We start from the raw sequence: 18,616 nt of genomic DNA, 5'->3' as shown, positions 1-18,616 counted from the left end.
TTGGCAGGAGAATCTGAAGGAAAGGAATTGCCTTGGAACAGCACAGCAGGTGGTACAGAAAAGACTTCTACTGGTGAGGGGGAAGAGAGATCGTGAAGAAGTCTGAGTGGAGAGGTTTTCCACTTGGTATCTTCAATTAGTTTCTTTAGAACAAACTCAGTTTTTATTTTTTCATATATAATTTTCCAATCGCTAACCAACTAATTGTCTTTCAACAGTCAACATCTGTCAAATCTCCTTCCCTCCCGCTTCTCATGGGGAGACCTACAGGAGGTGGATTTGGTTATTAATTTCTATTGTCTTATCTATGCTACTGTTCTTATTACTCAAGACTATATGGAACACCTGTAAGATCTGAATTTCAAGAAATTCTTAAAATCCATGGGATTCTGCAAGAGATTCGTAAGTTAGTGCAGCAGGACTCATCTCTGTGATGACCACATAAAACTGGATCTTAGAAGCAATGTTTTTAACCCTTTCCTCATCTTGCAGTTATTTTTTTAGGCAGCAATCTGTGGATTGCCTTGAAAATTAAGTCAACTTTCTTTATATACACACTGCAGAAAGTCAGCACAGCAGTAGGAAAGCCAGAGTTCTTTTCAAAAAACCCAGAAGCAAGCTACCAAGCCAGATCTTCAAAATTATAAATTACTGCCATACCATTGCCTTAAGCAGCAAGAACTGGCTGACACTATGCAGAAAAATTAATGGGAAAATGCAGTGCAAACATGTTAAGACAACAAGCATGTCCTACAGTCAAACATACCAACTTTCAACACCCTTTAACAAATAAATGCTTTGAATTAAAATGTTGGTATGTGTACAAATTGTAAACAGCAATTCATACATGATTTTAAAAAAATTAAGCAGTCCTTTAGACTCAACTTTTTCTTTCTAGAAGGGATAAAACTGCTCATCTGTTGCTCCACTGGCAAAACAATGCCTTCCCAGAAAGTTTTCATGATAGGCTCTACCAGGAGGTTGCAACAACGAAGAATCTAAATGACTTAATGTATTCAAGAGCACATTGCATATATTATAAAAGCATTCATATTGGAGACCAGCATGTTTCTAGGAGGCACTGCAACGCTGCCTTACAGTACACAATTGCATGAGATTTGTCCATTTGCATTCAAAACAATGGAAGCAAAACATCAAAACATTTTTGTGCTTTGTTAACTGAACAGCTTTAAACTAAATTTGACATGTAAGATGCAGCGTTCTAGACAATACAATGCCCTTATATCCAAAACATACGCCATATGCATCATGACAACTGTATTCCCGGACGCTGGAGTCTGAAGCAGTGGGAAGCAGAAATTCCTGTTGAAGCTGTTCCTATGGAGTACTTGGAGACTAAGAGCTGGACTGCACAACTTACCAGAGATGAGAAATGCCTCTTGCGAAGACGTACAGGAAAGAGAAATAGAAGAAAATTCCAGTGTACTACAGAAGTTTAGTTGCATTGCCTTGTTTACCTTAAGCCACATTACATTCTGTGGTCCAAAAAGCATGATCTACGTGCAGGTTTCTCGGTATTGGCTCTATGGAAATTGAGACCAACTCACCCCAGCCCAGGATGCATCTGCTCTTAAGGATTATTAGAATTCAGTTTAGAAAGACAAATCTGGTCCATACACTCCCCCTGAAAGGATTTATGATGTTTTTACAATGATGGTAGTTCTGTCTTAAGAGAATATTACTAGCCTTAATTTTAAAAAAAATAGCTGATGCTTTTTATTATTTAGACTGAAAATACTGGGGCTGTTTTCCCATTTGAGGGAAACATTCCCAGTTTTCTATTTGAGGTTTAGCAGCTTTGCACTGTGACACTGTTTATCATTATTTACCTGGGATACTTTTCACTGTTGGTCACTGAGGAAAAAATTGCTTGTTGGGAAACAGAGGAGGTTCTGCCTTAGGAATCAGGACCTAAGATGAATCCACAATAGAACATCTTCCAGGATATATAGAACCTGTGTCCTTTCTACTCCGTGGCAGCAATTTTTTTTAAGGATGTCTTTGGTCAGTCTCGCTTCCATTCTCATCCTACTAAACACATGTAACAAGTTTTAATAGATAATCACTCGCTCAATAAAATACACTACTTGGGTTTTGGGGTTTTTATTCCTACAGTTCTAAAACTCCATTTATAACATGTTGGTTTGCCTCTTTTAAGGACCTACTAGGCTCTGCTTTCAGTCCCTTTTAACCCATCCATCTCAGCCCTAGTCAGTAAATAAATTAAAATCCCTTCAGTTGCCTACATGCTGACAATCCACTTTATCCATTACTGCTGCTTCTGTCAGTCTGATCTCTCCAGCATATGCTCGTTTGGTCTGCTGTCAGAAAACAAATCCTCCTTCTTCAATTTAGCCCTTCTAAACTGCAATAAAATCATCCCAACTTTCATTTCTGCTCTCTTGCAAACTTCCAGATGTGACCCAAGTCTTGACACTTGATAAACAGTCTGGATTCAAGTCTACCTTGAAACAAGACAGGCAGCTACATTCTAGACACTCACGTCAATTACTGGAATCCAATCTTCTGTGAAGAACATACTTTCCACTAAAGTAGAACTGTTAAGCCTCATTCAACATGGCCATGAAGCTTTTCATTTAGTTTCACTCACATGGTTTCCTAGGACCAGGACCACATAAACATTTTCTCAGTCTCACTTTCAATTAAGGTCTGCACAATCCCCCTCCAGCTAAGGGTATTTCTCTCCCCTCCCTATGCCATTATTCACGTTAGACTCCCTCCCACACAGAACATTCTTCCAATTCCACCCCTTATCCTCTAGATCTTCTATCCTCACTTTCCCACTAGAATCTATGAATACTGCTTAAAGTTAATTATATTTTCTCTCTGCCATTCAGCACAGGAGCCTGAAGTTTAAAATTTTAACTACCACCTTTGTCTGGCTTATGAAGTGTATCACATTCTTGTATCATCCAGGCCTTCAAAGAATAGTCACAGTGACTGTCCTGTGATTGAACTCTGTGATGCTCTGTAACATCTAGCATAAAACATAATAAACAACAGAAACTACAAATCCTTTCAGGTCTAGGCAGATCATATATATTTGATAGGGCTAATATGGAGAACTGTTGAAATAAAACCAAGGCATCTTAATCAATAACGAAAAAATAGTTCAACTATCATTATGAGGTGGAGAAATAAATACCGATTGCAAACTTCAACATGAGGTTGCCTCTGTAGAACCCCACAAAACCAGGGATATATCACAGAAAACTACAATTTGGCAAGGTGTCTTTCTTTGCTCGACAGATGTAAGATACTGTGCAATTCTAACAGCCATCCTTCTAAGTAAAATAAATCACTTGCCAAAGTCATGCTATATACAAACTATCCTCATGAGATCAACACTCAGCAATAATTCTAAGTTGCTTGTGTAATTTTGAGTAGAAAGATACTTTCATACTATTGAGAAGTTCCATATAATGATCTTATTGAAATATAGTTGTTCTACAAATCAACACAACATATTCACCACGCTGCGTCAGAAGGTTAGAGTTCTAGATTACTTCCTCATTAAAAAAGGATGTTTCTGATGGGTTCCAACAGGAATTATCTTCCAAGGTATTTAAGATTTTTCAGTTACCAAGAAAAAAATATAAGCACATTGATGGTTTAATGAAAATAACTATGGCAGAGTGATAAACAATGAAGACAAGTCACACCTATAGGTGAATCCAACCCTTCTGTAAACCAGTCCCGTTCAGACATCATTATACTTACAGGATGGAAGACTACATCCTGGAAGAGCAGCAGTTCTGAAAAGGACTTAGGAATCATGAGGGATAATCATCTAAATTTACAATCTTTTAATGCAAATAACTGAGACTGAAAGATTTAAAAATGCAGTCCTTGGAGGTATAAACAAACAAGCGAAGATATAAACTGAAAGGTTCAAGAATGTACCTGCACATACTACACGCACACAGCAATATTGAAAACGCTATCAGATGCTGTATGCAGTTCTTACGTCCACGCTTTAGAATGGATTTTAAAACATCTGAAGTTTCAGAAGAGCCATAAGAGCTTTACAGTTAAGAGATTTAAGGAACTCCATCTATATAGGTTATTAAAGTTAACATATTTTTATGTGAATAAAGTGAAATAGTTTAAAACTAGAGTAGTTATTCGTTATGCTAATAGGCAGCTAGCTATCCGATGGCCAGCAGCTGTAACTAAACAGTCCTAAAACTGAAGGAGGACTAAGAGTATGGAAAATAAACTAGCTGAATCACTCAAGAGACACGGAAAAATCCTCACACTTGAATAATCTATATGAAAATCAGCTATCTTTTTCAAAAGTAGGTTCTACTGCACCCAAAAGATACGGACTTCACGGTGCAGAAATAGCTAGATTGAATTCTAGGGATAATGGCATGCCAGTCAGATTGTTTCATTACCATGGTCACTTCTGGCCTTAAAATCAGCTAGTCTGTAATAGGTAGAAAGCTGCAGTGCATATAAGAACATTCAAACTAACAGATGATAATATAAAGAACTCAAACTACAAGTACAGTCCATCAGAATCAAGCAGAGCTGTGTTCATACATCAGTGATTTGTATACCTTGCTGTTTCAATTAAAAACTCAAAATTATCTGTTATGCCTCCAACTTTTACTTTCATATTTTTAAGTCTGTTTCAATGTATCTGATATTTACATATTATAGTATAATTATACCTACCATACCATGGCTTGAAGTAGGTTAATTGCATAGGAAGATTTACTATGTTTACATTTTTTCTTAAATTACTCTTTTTTTAAAAAGCACAGTAAAGAGTCTGAGGACAAATTATTCAACTGTTTATCATACATAAGACTGCATGACTATAATACAAAGGGCTTGTCTTTTCATTTAACGTTACAATATACACAGCAAGTCCGGACTAGATCTTACAATCTGAACACAGGTATTTAACCTTTTCCATGCTGTTTATGTTTACAATGCACAGAAGTCCTGTAACCAAACTGTGTAGTAAAGCACACAAAACTGGACTGTAACATAACACAGTATGCAGAAGCACTGGATTTTATGATTTCTTCATTATGTAATTTTTTTTTAACTGCTTTATTTTTTGGTGCTTGCTAAGGTGTGGCAACCCGCGCACACAAAAATTACCCAGATTTCGTATTACCCTTATATTCCTAGACAGCAGTAAGTACTGGATTCCTTTTTATATTGCTAAACTCAGCATCCTGTTTCTAAGGTGACAGCCTTCCAAATCCTTGTAAACTTCTCTGAATTACTGAGTTTAAAAATAAAAACAAAAAGAAAACAGAAAAAAACCCCACTTTCATCCACAGGGTTGACATGTCAATATAAAAGAAATATGGATCGCTTGATTAAAAAAATCATGGTTTACAAAAAACTGCTAATCCCAAGTTTCATTCCCATTTACATGGTAGTCAGCTGCTGCGTTGCCCCTGTAAGTATAAAAAATTCCACCTTTTAGTCTGAAAAAATGACTTAGCCACATGGAACTGACCAGTATAAGCTCTGGATTTTCTGCTAAATTAACTTTTAAAAGGGCTTACTGGCAGAGGTAGATCACTGCTTCTGTAATATATAATGGGCAAACAATGTTAATCTGGGATGGGCAATCAATGAGTCACCCTTATTCTTTCAAATGTTTTTCACGGCGCTTTTACTTTTCATATAAATAAATCTCTGAATGGGCCCATAAATTTTGCAACTGCCAAGCTGACTGTGTTATATTAAGGCAGCATTACCCAAAAATTAGGCACCTGTTAAATACAGCCTGCTAACTTCAGGTCTCATGTGAGTGTTTTGCTTTACTCAGACTATTATTTTGGACCTGTTCATGCAATCAAGGTCTTGCCTTCAAGTTTACAATTATGTTAATAAGGAATACAAGAATCAACTGCTGGTTTCATAGCTTCTGGATCTAGTGTCCCTTTTACCTTCAGAAGCCTGAACACATTTATAATGTAACAGATGTTAAAGTCTCAAAGTAGATGTCAATCTATTATGTTCAGTACACAGATTGCTGTAAATGTATTGGCTATGAATTCAACAACAGTTCCAGTTTTGTTTAAGCAATAGTACAGCCATAATTTTCAACTGACATTTAAAAATGGTCTAGTTACACCTTGTGTCAAAGTGCAGAACTGCTACATTATTGGTTACAGACATCTATGTGCTATAAAAACAGCTTTGGTACAATAAATTATCAAAAAAGAAAATAAATTTTTGTAAAATTCACAGCATAATTGTGAGGCAAAAAAGCAGTCACATAAAATTCTGCATTTTTAAAAATGTTCAGGATGAACAGAAGACGTCTTTGTGCAGAAGTAATGGTGGAGAAACCACGTGCCGAGAAAAAGCAAAAGAAAAAAGTAAAAAGCAGGAAGGGACACAGTTGTAGCTATTTCCATCAAACGCAAACCACTACTCCTGTGACCTTCAACCAATAAGGAAGTCAACTTTATGACACACGCAAAGTGACCTTGCAATACCTTACAATAAGTGGGTCACAAAAGTCTATTTTAAAAGAAAGGCCTCTTGAATTACCCATTCTCTGTGTTTTCAGCATTAAGGACTGTCTGCAAAAGCATGTCCAAAAGTGATTGCATCTGAAATGGTAGGCTCTTCTAACTTAAGAGTCCAAATCCATAAGGCCAAAGGTTATCCCAAAGACCACCACTTAGACCTCCCCAGGACTGGCCAGGACCGACCCGTTGATTGCTTCTCAGTGCACCTCAGTTATGAAACCAGTCATATTTCAATACTAACTGACTGTGGGCTCCAAAGTATGAGACCCACAGAATCCCATTACAATTGCTGCTTTGATCCTCAGTAGATTCAGAAAAGGAGAGTTCTGATCACCGCCACTTAGCATGCTTAATGTGCCTTACAAACTCCATTACAACCGTCCCTTTTTACAGCTGAAGAATATATATTTGTGTAATCTGAAGGTCCCTCTTTCTTACAGTACTGCATTTCTGTGCCCATGTTTGTTTGGGGAACTAAAAAAAATATATATATATATTACTCACTCCCCTCCCACCCAAAAACTTCAAAGGGCCTTTTTATAAATCATGTGCAATGCCTTTAAAAAGAAACTAGTTTGCAACTACAACTAACATTTGAACAATAACCCCTGTTGAATGAGACCAAAAAAAAAAAAAAAACCCTCCCCAAAAAAACCAAACTATGACTAGGTTGTGGCAAGTTAAAATGGGGGAAGCAAAAGGTGAACACCACTAAGCTATCCGTTAAGGTGGGTCCAGACATGGCTCTTAGAAAAAAAAAAAAAAAAAAAACCAACCAAAAAAACCCCCAAAAAAACAACAAAAAAACTTCATTGTCCCTTTGCAATCTTTTCAAGTTTAAAAAAATAGTCAGCTTTGCCCTCCTGTAGCGGTTCAGTGAGTTTATCTCCTTCTGATTCAAGCAGCTTTGCACTTTGTTTTTGGAAAAACACCACTTCTATAAAAACACACAAGAAACAAACTTAGTTTCAGTTTAGTCACGAGCTAGCCACAGGACTTTGCTGAACACAAACTCCTGTCATGGGAGACTCTTCTCTATCAATTCCTTGCCTCATTGCAAGGTGTCCTTCAGTCATGTAATGAGCAGGACCTGTATTAGCAGAAAACTGGTATGTTGGGTGTCCAGCTATGCCAGTTTCTTGGCGCGGATTAGAGTAGACTGTTAAATTCATGTCCATAGCTCCATTTTGTCCAAAGTCCAAAGTATTAGCAGCCACTGGGCGGTTCTGATAGGCCTGATTGCCTTGGTTACCAGTAGAGGAGGAAGATGTAGAGGAAGAAGTAGTTGAGGAAGACAGGGATGTCATGGAGTGGTGACTGTGGCCCACCTCCATAGAATCCTGGGTGGAGGAGCTGTTTGTTGGAGAATTGTAGACTCTCGGCCTGGTCCGGCTACCCAAGGCTTGCTGTCCATGATGGTGGTGGTGGTGGTGATGGTGGTGGTGGTGGTGAGAGCTATTTCCGTGATGATGATGTAATGCATTCTGTTGTTGAGGGGTTACATGGAAGGTGGTTTCTTGAACTGGATGGTTTTCAACAGTGACCTGTGTAGGAGCTTCAGTGGCTGTCCAACCAATTGGAGGAGGAAACTGTTGTCGAACCTATGTTAATAAGCAAAATAAAAATTAAAATGCAAATCTGTCCACTTGCAATATGTGAGAGAGATTAAGTTATTAATGCTTATGCTAACTTCTTTAAAAGTTAACCAAACCTTGCAGCTGCAAAATTATTCTAGAAATGTAAGCATGTAGTTAAGAAGCATTTCTAATACACTTTTCTAAATATACCTTAAGAAAAATGAGTTCACATTCTAGATGCTTTTTTCAAAACAACAGTTTAAGTAAGTGCAATATGTGACCTTACTGTCAAGATGATAGAAGCAGCTTTACATAATAGCAGTAATAAACAACATAATGTTTGTACAACACCTAGAACAATCAGGTCCCGATCTCTGACTCAGGCCTCTGGATACAGTAAGCATACTAAGCTACATTAGTATGTTGTAGTTCATATCTTGAGTGGTGTGAACAGCATTAGAGGAGTACTACCCACACCTCTGGGAGAACACAGCTGATTAAAGATTCCTAAATTAGCAAGATCTAGCTACTCACTAACTTGTTGCATAAACTGAAATGTCTACTTAGGAGAATGTATGTTTTTATCTGTTCTGTACAAAAATAAAAATATTACTGAATTATTTGTGTTAATAAATGAGTCGTTGCTTCTTTCCAAGAAGCAGTATTGAACAAACACTAATTCATCAATTGAAGTCATTGATGAATCATTGTTGAAGTACCTGAACACCATAAAGTGGAAGTAAGAACTCCAGCAGGAGTCCACTGAAGTACAAGCTAGTTCTTCACTGGGCTAGGAGATGCATAGTTGTGTGTACCCTTATGCGCTGTGTAAGGTGAAGCACTGACAGACCCACTGACTTATTGCTACTACTAATTTGAAACCTTCACCTCTGCAGAACCTATGGAAATTTTTACAGCTACCTGTAGTAACTTTTACCTAAGTGACTGACCTAACATACAAAGGACAATATAAGAGCTGGGGGTAAAAAAATAAACCAAATGAGATGGCTAGTTCCAGGTCTAAACCACTTCAGTCTTGAAATGAAAGCGTTAATTAATTTTGCAGATTTAATATTCTCAGAAAATTCATATATATCAAACAGACAAAAGCTCTATTTAAGCATACCTGTGGGCTGTGTGTTTCACAGTCCATAGCTTGAACAGCAGCAGTGAAGTGTCCACCACTATGTCGATGCTGGTGTGTGGGGTCTGACCGTGCCCTTCCACTGTTGCTTGTTCCAGAAGAGCCACCTATAAAATCATAACATGCATAATAACTGAAGAGACACAAAATTTAAAGTAAGCTGTAAAACAATGACAGCATGAAGATATTTAAACTGCTTCAAGGTAAAAATGCAAGACCTATGATAATCACATTTTGACGTGATTAGGAAATACAATTTTGTTATCTGTTAATGAGGAAAACTTACCTGAGCTTGAAGATGTACTAGAGGTGGTTCCTGAAGACTGTGACTGCTCCATGGCAGGACTTGTAGACACACTGTTACTTGTGTTTGTACCTTCGTCTGCTGTTTTCTTAAAGAAACTATGCTGTAGGGCATAATAAGGTTGAATTCGTGTCTTAGGGTCATAATCAAGCATCCTTAAGATGAGGTCTTTGAACTTCAAGTAGTCAGCTACAGTATGACCCGATTCCCCAGCACGACGTCCACCTGGTCCTCCTGTTTCAACTCCCAGTATATTGTGAAGTTTACGAGTTCCGGGTGGTTTGTATTCCTGTTGGGAAGTTTGAAATTGCTTGAGATCAAGTATGTATTAAGCCTTGGATGTGCACAGTTTAAACATGCCATAAAAGGAAGTAAGTCAAATAAAAGTAAGAAACTGTTCAACACTACAGAAAGTGTTATTTAATCAACCTGTCTTACAACATGGAACAATAATAAACAACACTAAAGCTACATTTTCAGTAAGGCAAGATGTAAAATAAAGTAACATCTCACCAATTTTTAAATTGTATTTTTTTTTTAAAGAAACAGCCTGTATCATCATCCTACCCTTTTTCCATCTTTGGTCTTCTTCAAGTTCCAAGTGCCATCTGGCAACTTCTCAAAGAACTTTCTTGCTTTTGGTGCTTGGTCAAGGATGTGGGTAGGTGGTATCCCCAAAACTTCCACTATTTTATTCATTTGATCCACCTGTTCCAAGCAAAGAATATTTGTGAAAAACATGTGACAGACAGCTACGCAGTATGACAGAGTGAGATTCCAGTCACATGTGAAACAAATGTTACCTACCCAGACAAGTTCTAAATTAATTGTAAGGAAAATCCAATGTGTACAAGACAAATTAGTGAATAAGGAGTAAGAAGGAGCACCCAGAAACAGAAAATTATTAACAGGCAATTTATAGTTCTGACAAAAGACATTGCTGTCATTGATGTTTATTCATTTTAGAATTATTAGACTTCTCTAATTTATGTACTACAATTAAACAGATGAAAGTCATGATGAGAATGAACAAAAAAAAAGATAAAAATCAAATTACTTGTACCATAATATAGCTGCATACCTCATTTGCCCCACTAAAAAGAGGCTCTCCAGTGTGCATCTCAACTAAAATACACCCAAGGGACCACATATCAATTGCAAGATCATAAGGCATTCCCAGTAGCACCTCTGGTGATCGATAAAAACGACTCTGGATATATTGGTATATCTGAAATAAAAGCATCTAAAGGTAATACCCAGCATCCAAAGAGCACTATTATGATTCCATATTACAAAACAGAACTACCATGAAACACATTTTTGATGTAGGAAAAGCCAAGGTATCGGTGATAATTAAAAGCATCTATACATTACATTAAAAATATGTAAACGTTAATTCTTAAGAAAATATTAGCATTCACACTCACTCTCTCTAAAAAAAAAAAAGACAAAGTGCAGATTCAGTATTTTACACTTTAGGGTTGATGAGTGTAATCTTATGCAATTACAGGTAATCATGCAACAAAGTTTTAGTCTGCTATCACAAGCCACATCAGAATCACTAACACTTCAGACAAAACTGATAGTAAAAGATCAAAAGCCACAATTATGATGTGAGAAAACAAGATGAAATTAACAGGTGATTCCAGGAACTAGAAAACAACACATGGGAAAAAGCAACCTCCATCCACCCCTAACCATCCTGCTCATTTCACAAGACAGATAATTCTATCTTGATTCTAAACCTGAAGACTGGCTTAAACATAGGCATATTAAAAACAAGAAACAACCCCCCCCAAAAAAACTCAGTTTAGTCTTTCCACAGTTGCTAAAGTGTTTGTAAAAATGGGTTAGTTATAACCAGTACCTTTAAAAGCCAGCTACTGCACTGTCTCGACCCTCAAATATCTTATCTCCAAGGCACACTAAATAGAGGACATGCTAAAATCGAAGGAGTAATACATATGGAATAATAAAATAATAAAAGATTGTTTTATTTAATAGCACTGCAGACTTCTACAGTCAAGCACTGATGCATTCTGCATTAACACAGCATAAAAACATAACCAAGGAGAAAAGAAAGATGGAAAGTTTATCACTATGGTGAAAGTGTATTTACTATGGCACTAAAATTCATATTTAAAGCTCTTACTGACTGCTGATGTCTACCACCCTATGTAAACATTAGTTACTATTTCAATTAGGTCATCATTAATAAAGTTTACATTAGATATCTAACTATTATGACTTAAAAATATTAAGTTTTTCATATATATCCCACAGTAGCATAAATAGAATTTTTACTAATACTCACCCTCTGTCCAAGTTGACATGAACTGCCAAAATCAACAATCTTGATAGCGCTTCGTTTGGGGTTACAGAGCAGGATATTCTCAGGTTTCAGGTCACAGTGAATGATACTAAGTTCAGGAGTCGCCAGAAAAAGCAGTGCAGTGCACATCTGCTGTGCAAATTTTCGTGTCAGGTTCAATGAGACGCCTCTGAAGTTGGTGTTCCGCAACAGATCATACAGATTGTAGGACAGCATTTCAAAGACTAAGCAGAGATGGTTTCGGAACATGAAGTGGCGCTTCAAATGCACTTTAAAAAGGGGAAGAAAATAATTAACACATATCCTGTGTGGTAAGTATTAAATACTAATTACAACACAATGCTGAAATATTATAATCGATATGTAGGAAGCTGACCTATGAGTAAGATACTACAGTGTAACTTTTTTTTTTCCTAGGTCTATGGTTATTTACAGAATATTGCTGCCATGTCTACCGTACAGGGGGACGTTTTATACATCTGAAGTGTCCTCAGGTGTACCTTGGTAAAGCTATATTAACCAAAAAATTGTTTAAAAGATAGAAGAGGCATTTTTTCAAAATAAGCTATCACTTCCCTATCAGCAAACAGATTTGTGGGTAAATAAAAATAACAGCAAAAAAGACAAGAAGCATAAACTGTGTGTAATGCAACCTCTGTCACAACACTTGATCCTTTTCAGGGGAAAGTTAATTTCTCCACCCTCCTAAAGTTAAAATTGTATTTAAGTCCCAGAAGACTGGAAAAGTGCACATACAGCAGCATTCTCAACAGTAAAGCAAATACCGGACTTTAGACTGAACTATTTTTTAGAAATTTCCCCTACATTTACAGAGAAAATATTTGGCTGTCAGATTAGTTTAAAATATACTAAGACATTACTGCAATTTATAAGATGTGACTTCAACTGATTACTTCAATTAATAAAACTGATCAATATCCCAAAGACATTATATTCATTTCAATCAGGCATAATCTCATGAAAGCAACCAATCCGGTCCAAATCCAATCAATTTTTTTCATCAAATAGGTGAAAAATTCATCACATTAATCTGTTTAGAGGCAAGCAGGATTTACCAGTCTGCCAATCATTCAGGTTGGTTGCCGTAAGTAAAAGAAAACTGAAATAGGAAAAATACTTCAGCCCTCATATAAAAAGCAGCACACTCTCCTTTTTGTCCTAATAAAATCTTGAACCAATATTAGCACAATGAGAATTCAAGACTTTCAATTAAGGTCATTATTGGTGTCCTACAGATTCTTCATGTGTCCCTAAGACCTACCTGTAACAATACCATTTGCTTCCACCCTGATGCCAGTTCCTGCAGTACATCATTGCCTAGACCTTTTGTATTTTCTCACCTTTGCCATATTTCCACTACCCTCCCACCGTAAAAGCACCAGCACCTTTTCATGTCCCTGTGGACTTCCTACATTTGATTTCAGTTCCTCCCCTAAGCTTGCTGCACCCGCCAACTCAGCAGGAATCACCACCTACTCCAACTGATTTGTAACTACCAGCATGCTGCTGGCCAGCGAGCACCACGTCCAACCACCACACAGCTCAAATACTTTGGTAAGAGCTGAACTTGCCACATCTTTCCTTCAGTGAAGACATGACATTTGACTATTTCTCCTCCACTCTACCACCAATTTTCACAAAACTTGAAGACCTTAATGCATTCTTATGCTTGTGTTAAGATCTGAAGGAGACCAGACAGAAGATGTGAAGGTACTAGAGGAGATCTGACAGAAGCTAAACAGTTAAACTTTATGTCCTTAATCAGGCTACAGTGTATTTAACCATGTTCTCCCTGAAGACTACATTTTACATCACACAGTATATTGTAACACTTGAATGCCTTCTTCAGCTATTCTCAGCGTTGTGATCTGAAAGTCTATGTAAGGGGGAATCATTCACATGTCCTACAGACACCTTATTTTTTACATGAATATGCTGAATGCTTCAATTAAGTCTTGTTGAAGAAGTATGTTCTTAAGCAACTGTTCCTACACTTCGAAATATTTTCCAGTGAAGTGCCTAGAGATCTCAGTTTTCCATGGTAAATTTTTGCACAGCATGCAATACAAGATTTTAATCCAAAACATTATCTATTTGGGATTTTTGATCTTTATTGATGCTGCCATGTTCATCAAATACTGTGTTAACTATTGAAATATACCCTAATAGATTTGGAAATCAGCTTGAAACAAGCCCAAAATCAGCTGCCTAAGCAAAGACAGTACATATTATTTCCCCATTGTTCAAAATTATCAGAACTTATTTTTCCTTTTTTTATTTCAGCATTGCTCTCTATATAAAGCCATCCTGCCTTAACTCACAGAGGGATATTATATGATGTTTCGGTCCATTTCATTTTATTTAAAATTTCAAAAGCTTATTTGATGATGCCAATAGTGTCTTTATTTGCTGCGTATTAATCTGAAACTGGTCATGTCTTTAACGTCCCTGAAACATCTTTCTGACATAGTATGCTGTCAAGCTTAGTTTTGGTTTTATGTAAACATGTTATTAATAAATTTAAGATAAAAATACATTAAAAACTTTTACACCGAATACATAAAATGTATTCTAAAGACAACATTCTATAAAACAAGTTAAAATGTAACTGAATTAGTATTAATTATAGATAATTTAGTATCAGTGTATATTAACATTATTTCAAAGGTTTCTTTCTCAACTACAGAAGGAAAAATTAGTAATCCGACATATACATGCAAATCAGAAAAGCACAGCTATTAGTATTTCAGCTTCTACAAACAAAAGGATGCTTAAATCTTGCAGTTTAATCTTGCTTAATTACTCTTTCTCATACTTCTCCATCCCTCTTTACAACATGTTGTTGCTTTCCTTCCATCATCTTTTTGCTCAGTTGTCCACTCCAGAGGACAGACAGGATTTAAGAAATTTTTTACATGAGCTGACTTAATGTCATCATAATTACGAAGTTCAAGTAGCATTATAATAATAAAGGGAACAGCATTCCAATCTACAGGAACCTTCAAAATTATAAGCTTTAAAGTATTTTCTGAGCTATAAATGGGCAAGTCTTAACATCTACACAAGTCTTAACCTCAGTTTTGTTAAACAAAATTTTGAGCTTTTAAAAACACACACAATCAAAAAAGAATGATTAAGCTAGCCATAAAACTACTGTATGATGCTGGTTTACAATAAATATGCATGACCTTATCCATGACAGTTCTGAGATAAGTTTATGATACATTCAAAGTAGTGAAAGAGATGCGAACTACTACAGAATACAGCTTTTGTGCAAAAGTTGGTCCATAGCAACTTCTTCAGGTGTCCGTGTCATTAACTGGAAAAAGAAAATTCTACAAATTATCTCAATGCTACAAAGTGACAAGTCTGTTATCCCAAATACTTTTATATATTCTTCTTTTGGATCTGGTCCTGTTGCAAAGCAAACTGTAAAATTTGCACTAAATAAAAATTTAAAAAGCTGTATTATTCTTTTCATTTCTTTAGCACCAGAAGCATCCTGTGCTATATAGCAAGATCTAAAATATTCATAATTTGATTTAATAAAAATGAAGAATAACTATTCAAATACCTATATAGTACTTCATCTCAGTATCGTGTTTGTTCATAAGCTCAAGCAGCCGCACTTCAATCTGGGCTTGGTTCAAGAAAGCCTTCTTGTTTTTTATTATTTTGATAGCCACCCACTCTTGTTCCACTCGATCATAAGCCTTTACAACCTGAAAAAGTCAAATACATCAGTAAAACATCTGGAGTTTTCAAAATACAGGAAAACTCACTTTCTAAACTTTCTTTATGTTCAGAATGCAGAGAAAACATTTTCAGAAATTTTGTTCTTTTCAGTTAAATTTCTCTTCTTAAATTTCTTCTCTTACTTGATACTATTATTGATCATGTGACATTCATTACAGTGAGTCATAAAACAGAACTGTGGCTCCACTGAGCTTCACTGAGGCTTCCCTAAGGCAAGTATTATATCCAAAATGCAATTATCAAAACAATCTAAAACAATCAAAACCAATACTGTAAAATGACTGGCAAAATCTGAGAAAAACTAACAAAAACAACAGAAGAAAAGCTCCATCTTCCTTCCAGCCTTTTTCTCAAGCCTTGGCTACAGCTGTGAACAGTAAAAACAAATGTTACTAAGTAACATTTGTAATAGGTATTCCCTAGCACTAGGCTATTGTTTTATTTTAGAAACCCAAGCCAAACAGCTAAAAATGTGCAGATAGCAAAAGGCTGAGCATCTGCTCATTGCAAAATGCTTTACCAGATCTACATACAGAAGTATATTCAAATGTTATCTGTAGTAACAAGAAACAAAACAAAACATAAGTGTCTTAAGCAGGCACTCAGTACAACAGGATTAAGAAAGAAGAGTTTAATTCCAAAATGGAACAGGAACACCAGTTCAAATGAAATGCATACCATGATTCACATGAATTATAGGTTGTTCAGCTGATATAAATTACCTGTCCAAAGGATCCTTTGCCTATTAAAGAGTCGATTTCGTAACGATCCATCCACTTCTCCCCATTTTTTACAATATAGTCATAGTTGTCATCATCATAGCCATCATTGTAAACTTTTCTCTCCTTTTTGTGACTGGAATCATCTCCTTGGCCCTGCTGATGCCGCCGTTTTTTTTTTGCATAGTAAACCTAAACGTGGAAAGTATGTTGCTTAAGAGCACTTTTTAGAACATCAGTTCAGTAAGAACAGAATCAGCTTTCATAATCATCATACCTAATCCTGTGATTTTAAAATGCAACTTCTACTACTGGAAAAATAAACAACCCTCTCCTGCTATCACTCTATTTGAAGTCATTATACCAAAGCAAAGTCTTGATGGGTAATTTAAAACTCAGAAAGCAGATCTAAATAAATGTACTAATAACACGGATCCCTTGAGTACATGGGTCCAAAAAGAAAAGACACACCACAGTACGCTATACACACAGCAAGTCTGAAAACAAGAGTTATCAGCTGCTCTTTCCGTAAGACTGGAAAAGAAGAATTCCAAGGAAATCAGTAGTCACAGCAGAAATCCCTTTGCATTCCCTACAATTTTCAAAGAGTCAGAAACTAACCGATGCCTTCCTATATTAACCACATATTTTTTTATATTTTACATTTGCCAATAATATTTAATCAAGTAATTTAGGGAAAACACTTTACTATTTTCCTTAAAAGTCCTTAGACACATTCATAAAGGTTTATAGCATGAGCTAAAAGAATGTTTGTGCCACTCATATTTCCTTATCATGCAACACAAAAGCTCAACATTTGTTTATAAAACAACAGAAAATAAATTCCAGGATAAAAAATTTCCCATGTGCTGGACAGAAAGCAGGACCATGACATCAATGATCTCAAATGAGATGTGAGCAAGAGAGAAAGATTGATTTTTCTTATCTCTTCACTAGATCAACAGCAAATATACTTAATAATGTATTGTATGTATACAAAAACTTCACATCAATACACATTACAAAGATAGCTGGAGCCATTACCTCATTAATATGCTTGTATGTTTTGATCAAATCTACGGAGAGTTTCCTCAATGGAGCAGTGGCTGGATCACGGAAAGTTTGGGGCATCCGCCTCTGTAATATGACCATATCATAACTCAGAAAGCAAGCTATATAATTACTGCACCAAAATGTGACATTCCTCACAGAAATTAGTTATTTCATTGCAACATTTTTTTCTTTAACTGACATTAAAAAAAAAAAAAAAAAAGGAATCAAAAGAAATTAACGGTTACTTTTTAATACATTTAATTAATTAAAAAACAAACGAACAAAACCCCCAAGATTCCTACCTCTCCTCCCATTATGCCTAACAAGCTTAATCCCAATATACAGTTTTCCCCTCAGTTAAAAATACAGCTCCTTTGACAACCAAGACCCTGCTAACATTACTCTTCTACCTCATGACTGATGCATGAACTGTAACAGTATTTAATTTCTAGCTGCATTAAAACCACAAATGGAAGTTAACAATAACTACTGGAGAACCACTGGAGAACTGTGGCAGTTTGCCACATTTAAACTGTATGAAATTCCAAATTAAAAAAACCTCAGGTACCATGCTTTGCAATATCCAGGCCTAAATCTAAATCTAAAACCTAAAGAAAATCTAAAGAAATCTAAAGCATGCACAATAAACACCATACCTACTTTCAAAGTTTTAAAACAATGTCCCTGAAAAGGTAGTTATGTTCCTCATTTGTGTTTCCTGAAATTGACAACATTTAGAACAAAACCATCTTCAACAGCAGGCCATTTTTTTTATTGGTTTCCTGAGGAAACAATACCTATGTGTGATAAAACTGTGTGCCTCTTTTTTTCCTTTGCACATATACACCATATAAATTCCAGATCTACCGATTAACTTCAACACCTCCTTAAGATTTGTTTGGAATCTCAGAAGATAAAGCTCCTGAAAAGATAAGTATCCCCCGTAAAGAGAAGGCAGAAAAAAATAAGTCACAAACCATTTCATTTGGCTAAAGCTGACTACCTGCTCAGCAGACACTTACTTAACAGCACAACCGTACCACCAGACAAGCTCCGGCAACTTCTGTCTCAGCCAGTGAGAGTGTCAGATGGGGAGCTAGGAGAGACAGTGGTGAGGCTGGTGTGACTGGTCCCCTAGCCTGACTCTCTCTATTCTTTC

At 36.2% G+C, this 18,616-nt stretch overlaps 1 protein-coding gene across 6 annotated transcripts in view; it reads right to left on the bottom strand.

Moving 5' to 3' along the window:
- Positions 1 to 4,820: 4,820 nt before the first annotated feature.
- DYRK1A (dual specificity tyrosine phosphorylation regulated kinase 1A) overlaps positions 4,821 to 18,616 on the bottom strand; it is a 93,179-nt gene continuing 79,383 nt past the window's right edge. For all 6 annotated transcript variants that reach the window (XM_074858335.1, XM_074858337.1, XM_074858338.1 and 3 more), the window contains 9 exons: positions 17,449 to 17,541; positions 16,408 to 16,596; positions 15,504 to 15,651; positions 11,891 to 12,177; positions 10,658 to 10,804; positions 10,144 to 10,284; positions 9,559 to 9,865; positions 9,255 to 9,379; positions 4,821 to 8,152 (listed from right to left, as the gene is read on the bottom strand). In XM_074858335.1, the coding sequence (XP_074714436.1) occupies positions 7,529 to 8,152; positions 9,255 to 9,379; positions 9,559 to 9,865; positions 10,144 to 10,284; positions 10,658 to 10,804; positions 11,891 to 12,177; positions 15,504 to 15,651; positions 16,408 to 16,596; positions 17,449 to 17,541 (2,061 nt within the window). In that variant the 3' untranslated portion in view covers positions 4,821 to 7,528. The remainder of the gene's footprint in view (positions 8,153 to 9,254; positions 9,380 to 9,558; positions 9,866 to 10,143; positions 10,285 to 10,657; positions 10,805 to 11,890; positions 12,178 to 15,503; positions 15,652 to 16,407; positions 16,597 to 17,448; positions 17,542 to 18,616) is intronic.

Source organism: Strix uralensis, chromosome 2, assembly GCF_047716275.1.
Source record: "Strix uralensis isolate ZFMK-TIS-50842 chromosome 2, bStrUra1, whole genome shotgun sequence".
Lineage (NCBI taxonomy): Eukaryota > Metazoa > Chordata > Aves > Strigiformes > Strigidae > Strix > Strix uralensis.
The sequence above is the reverse complement of the archived record's forward strand: the minus strand, read 5'-3'. Positions and strand labels throughout refer to the sequence as shown.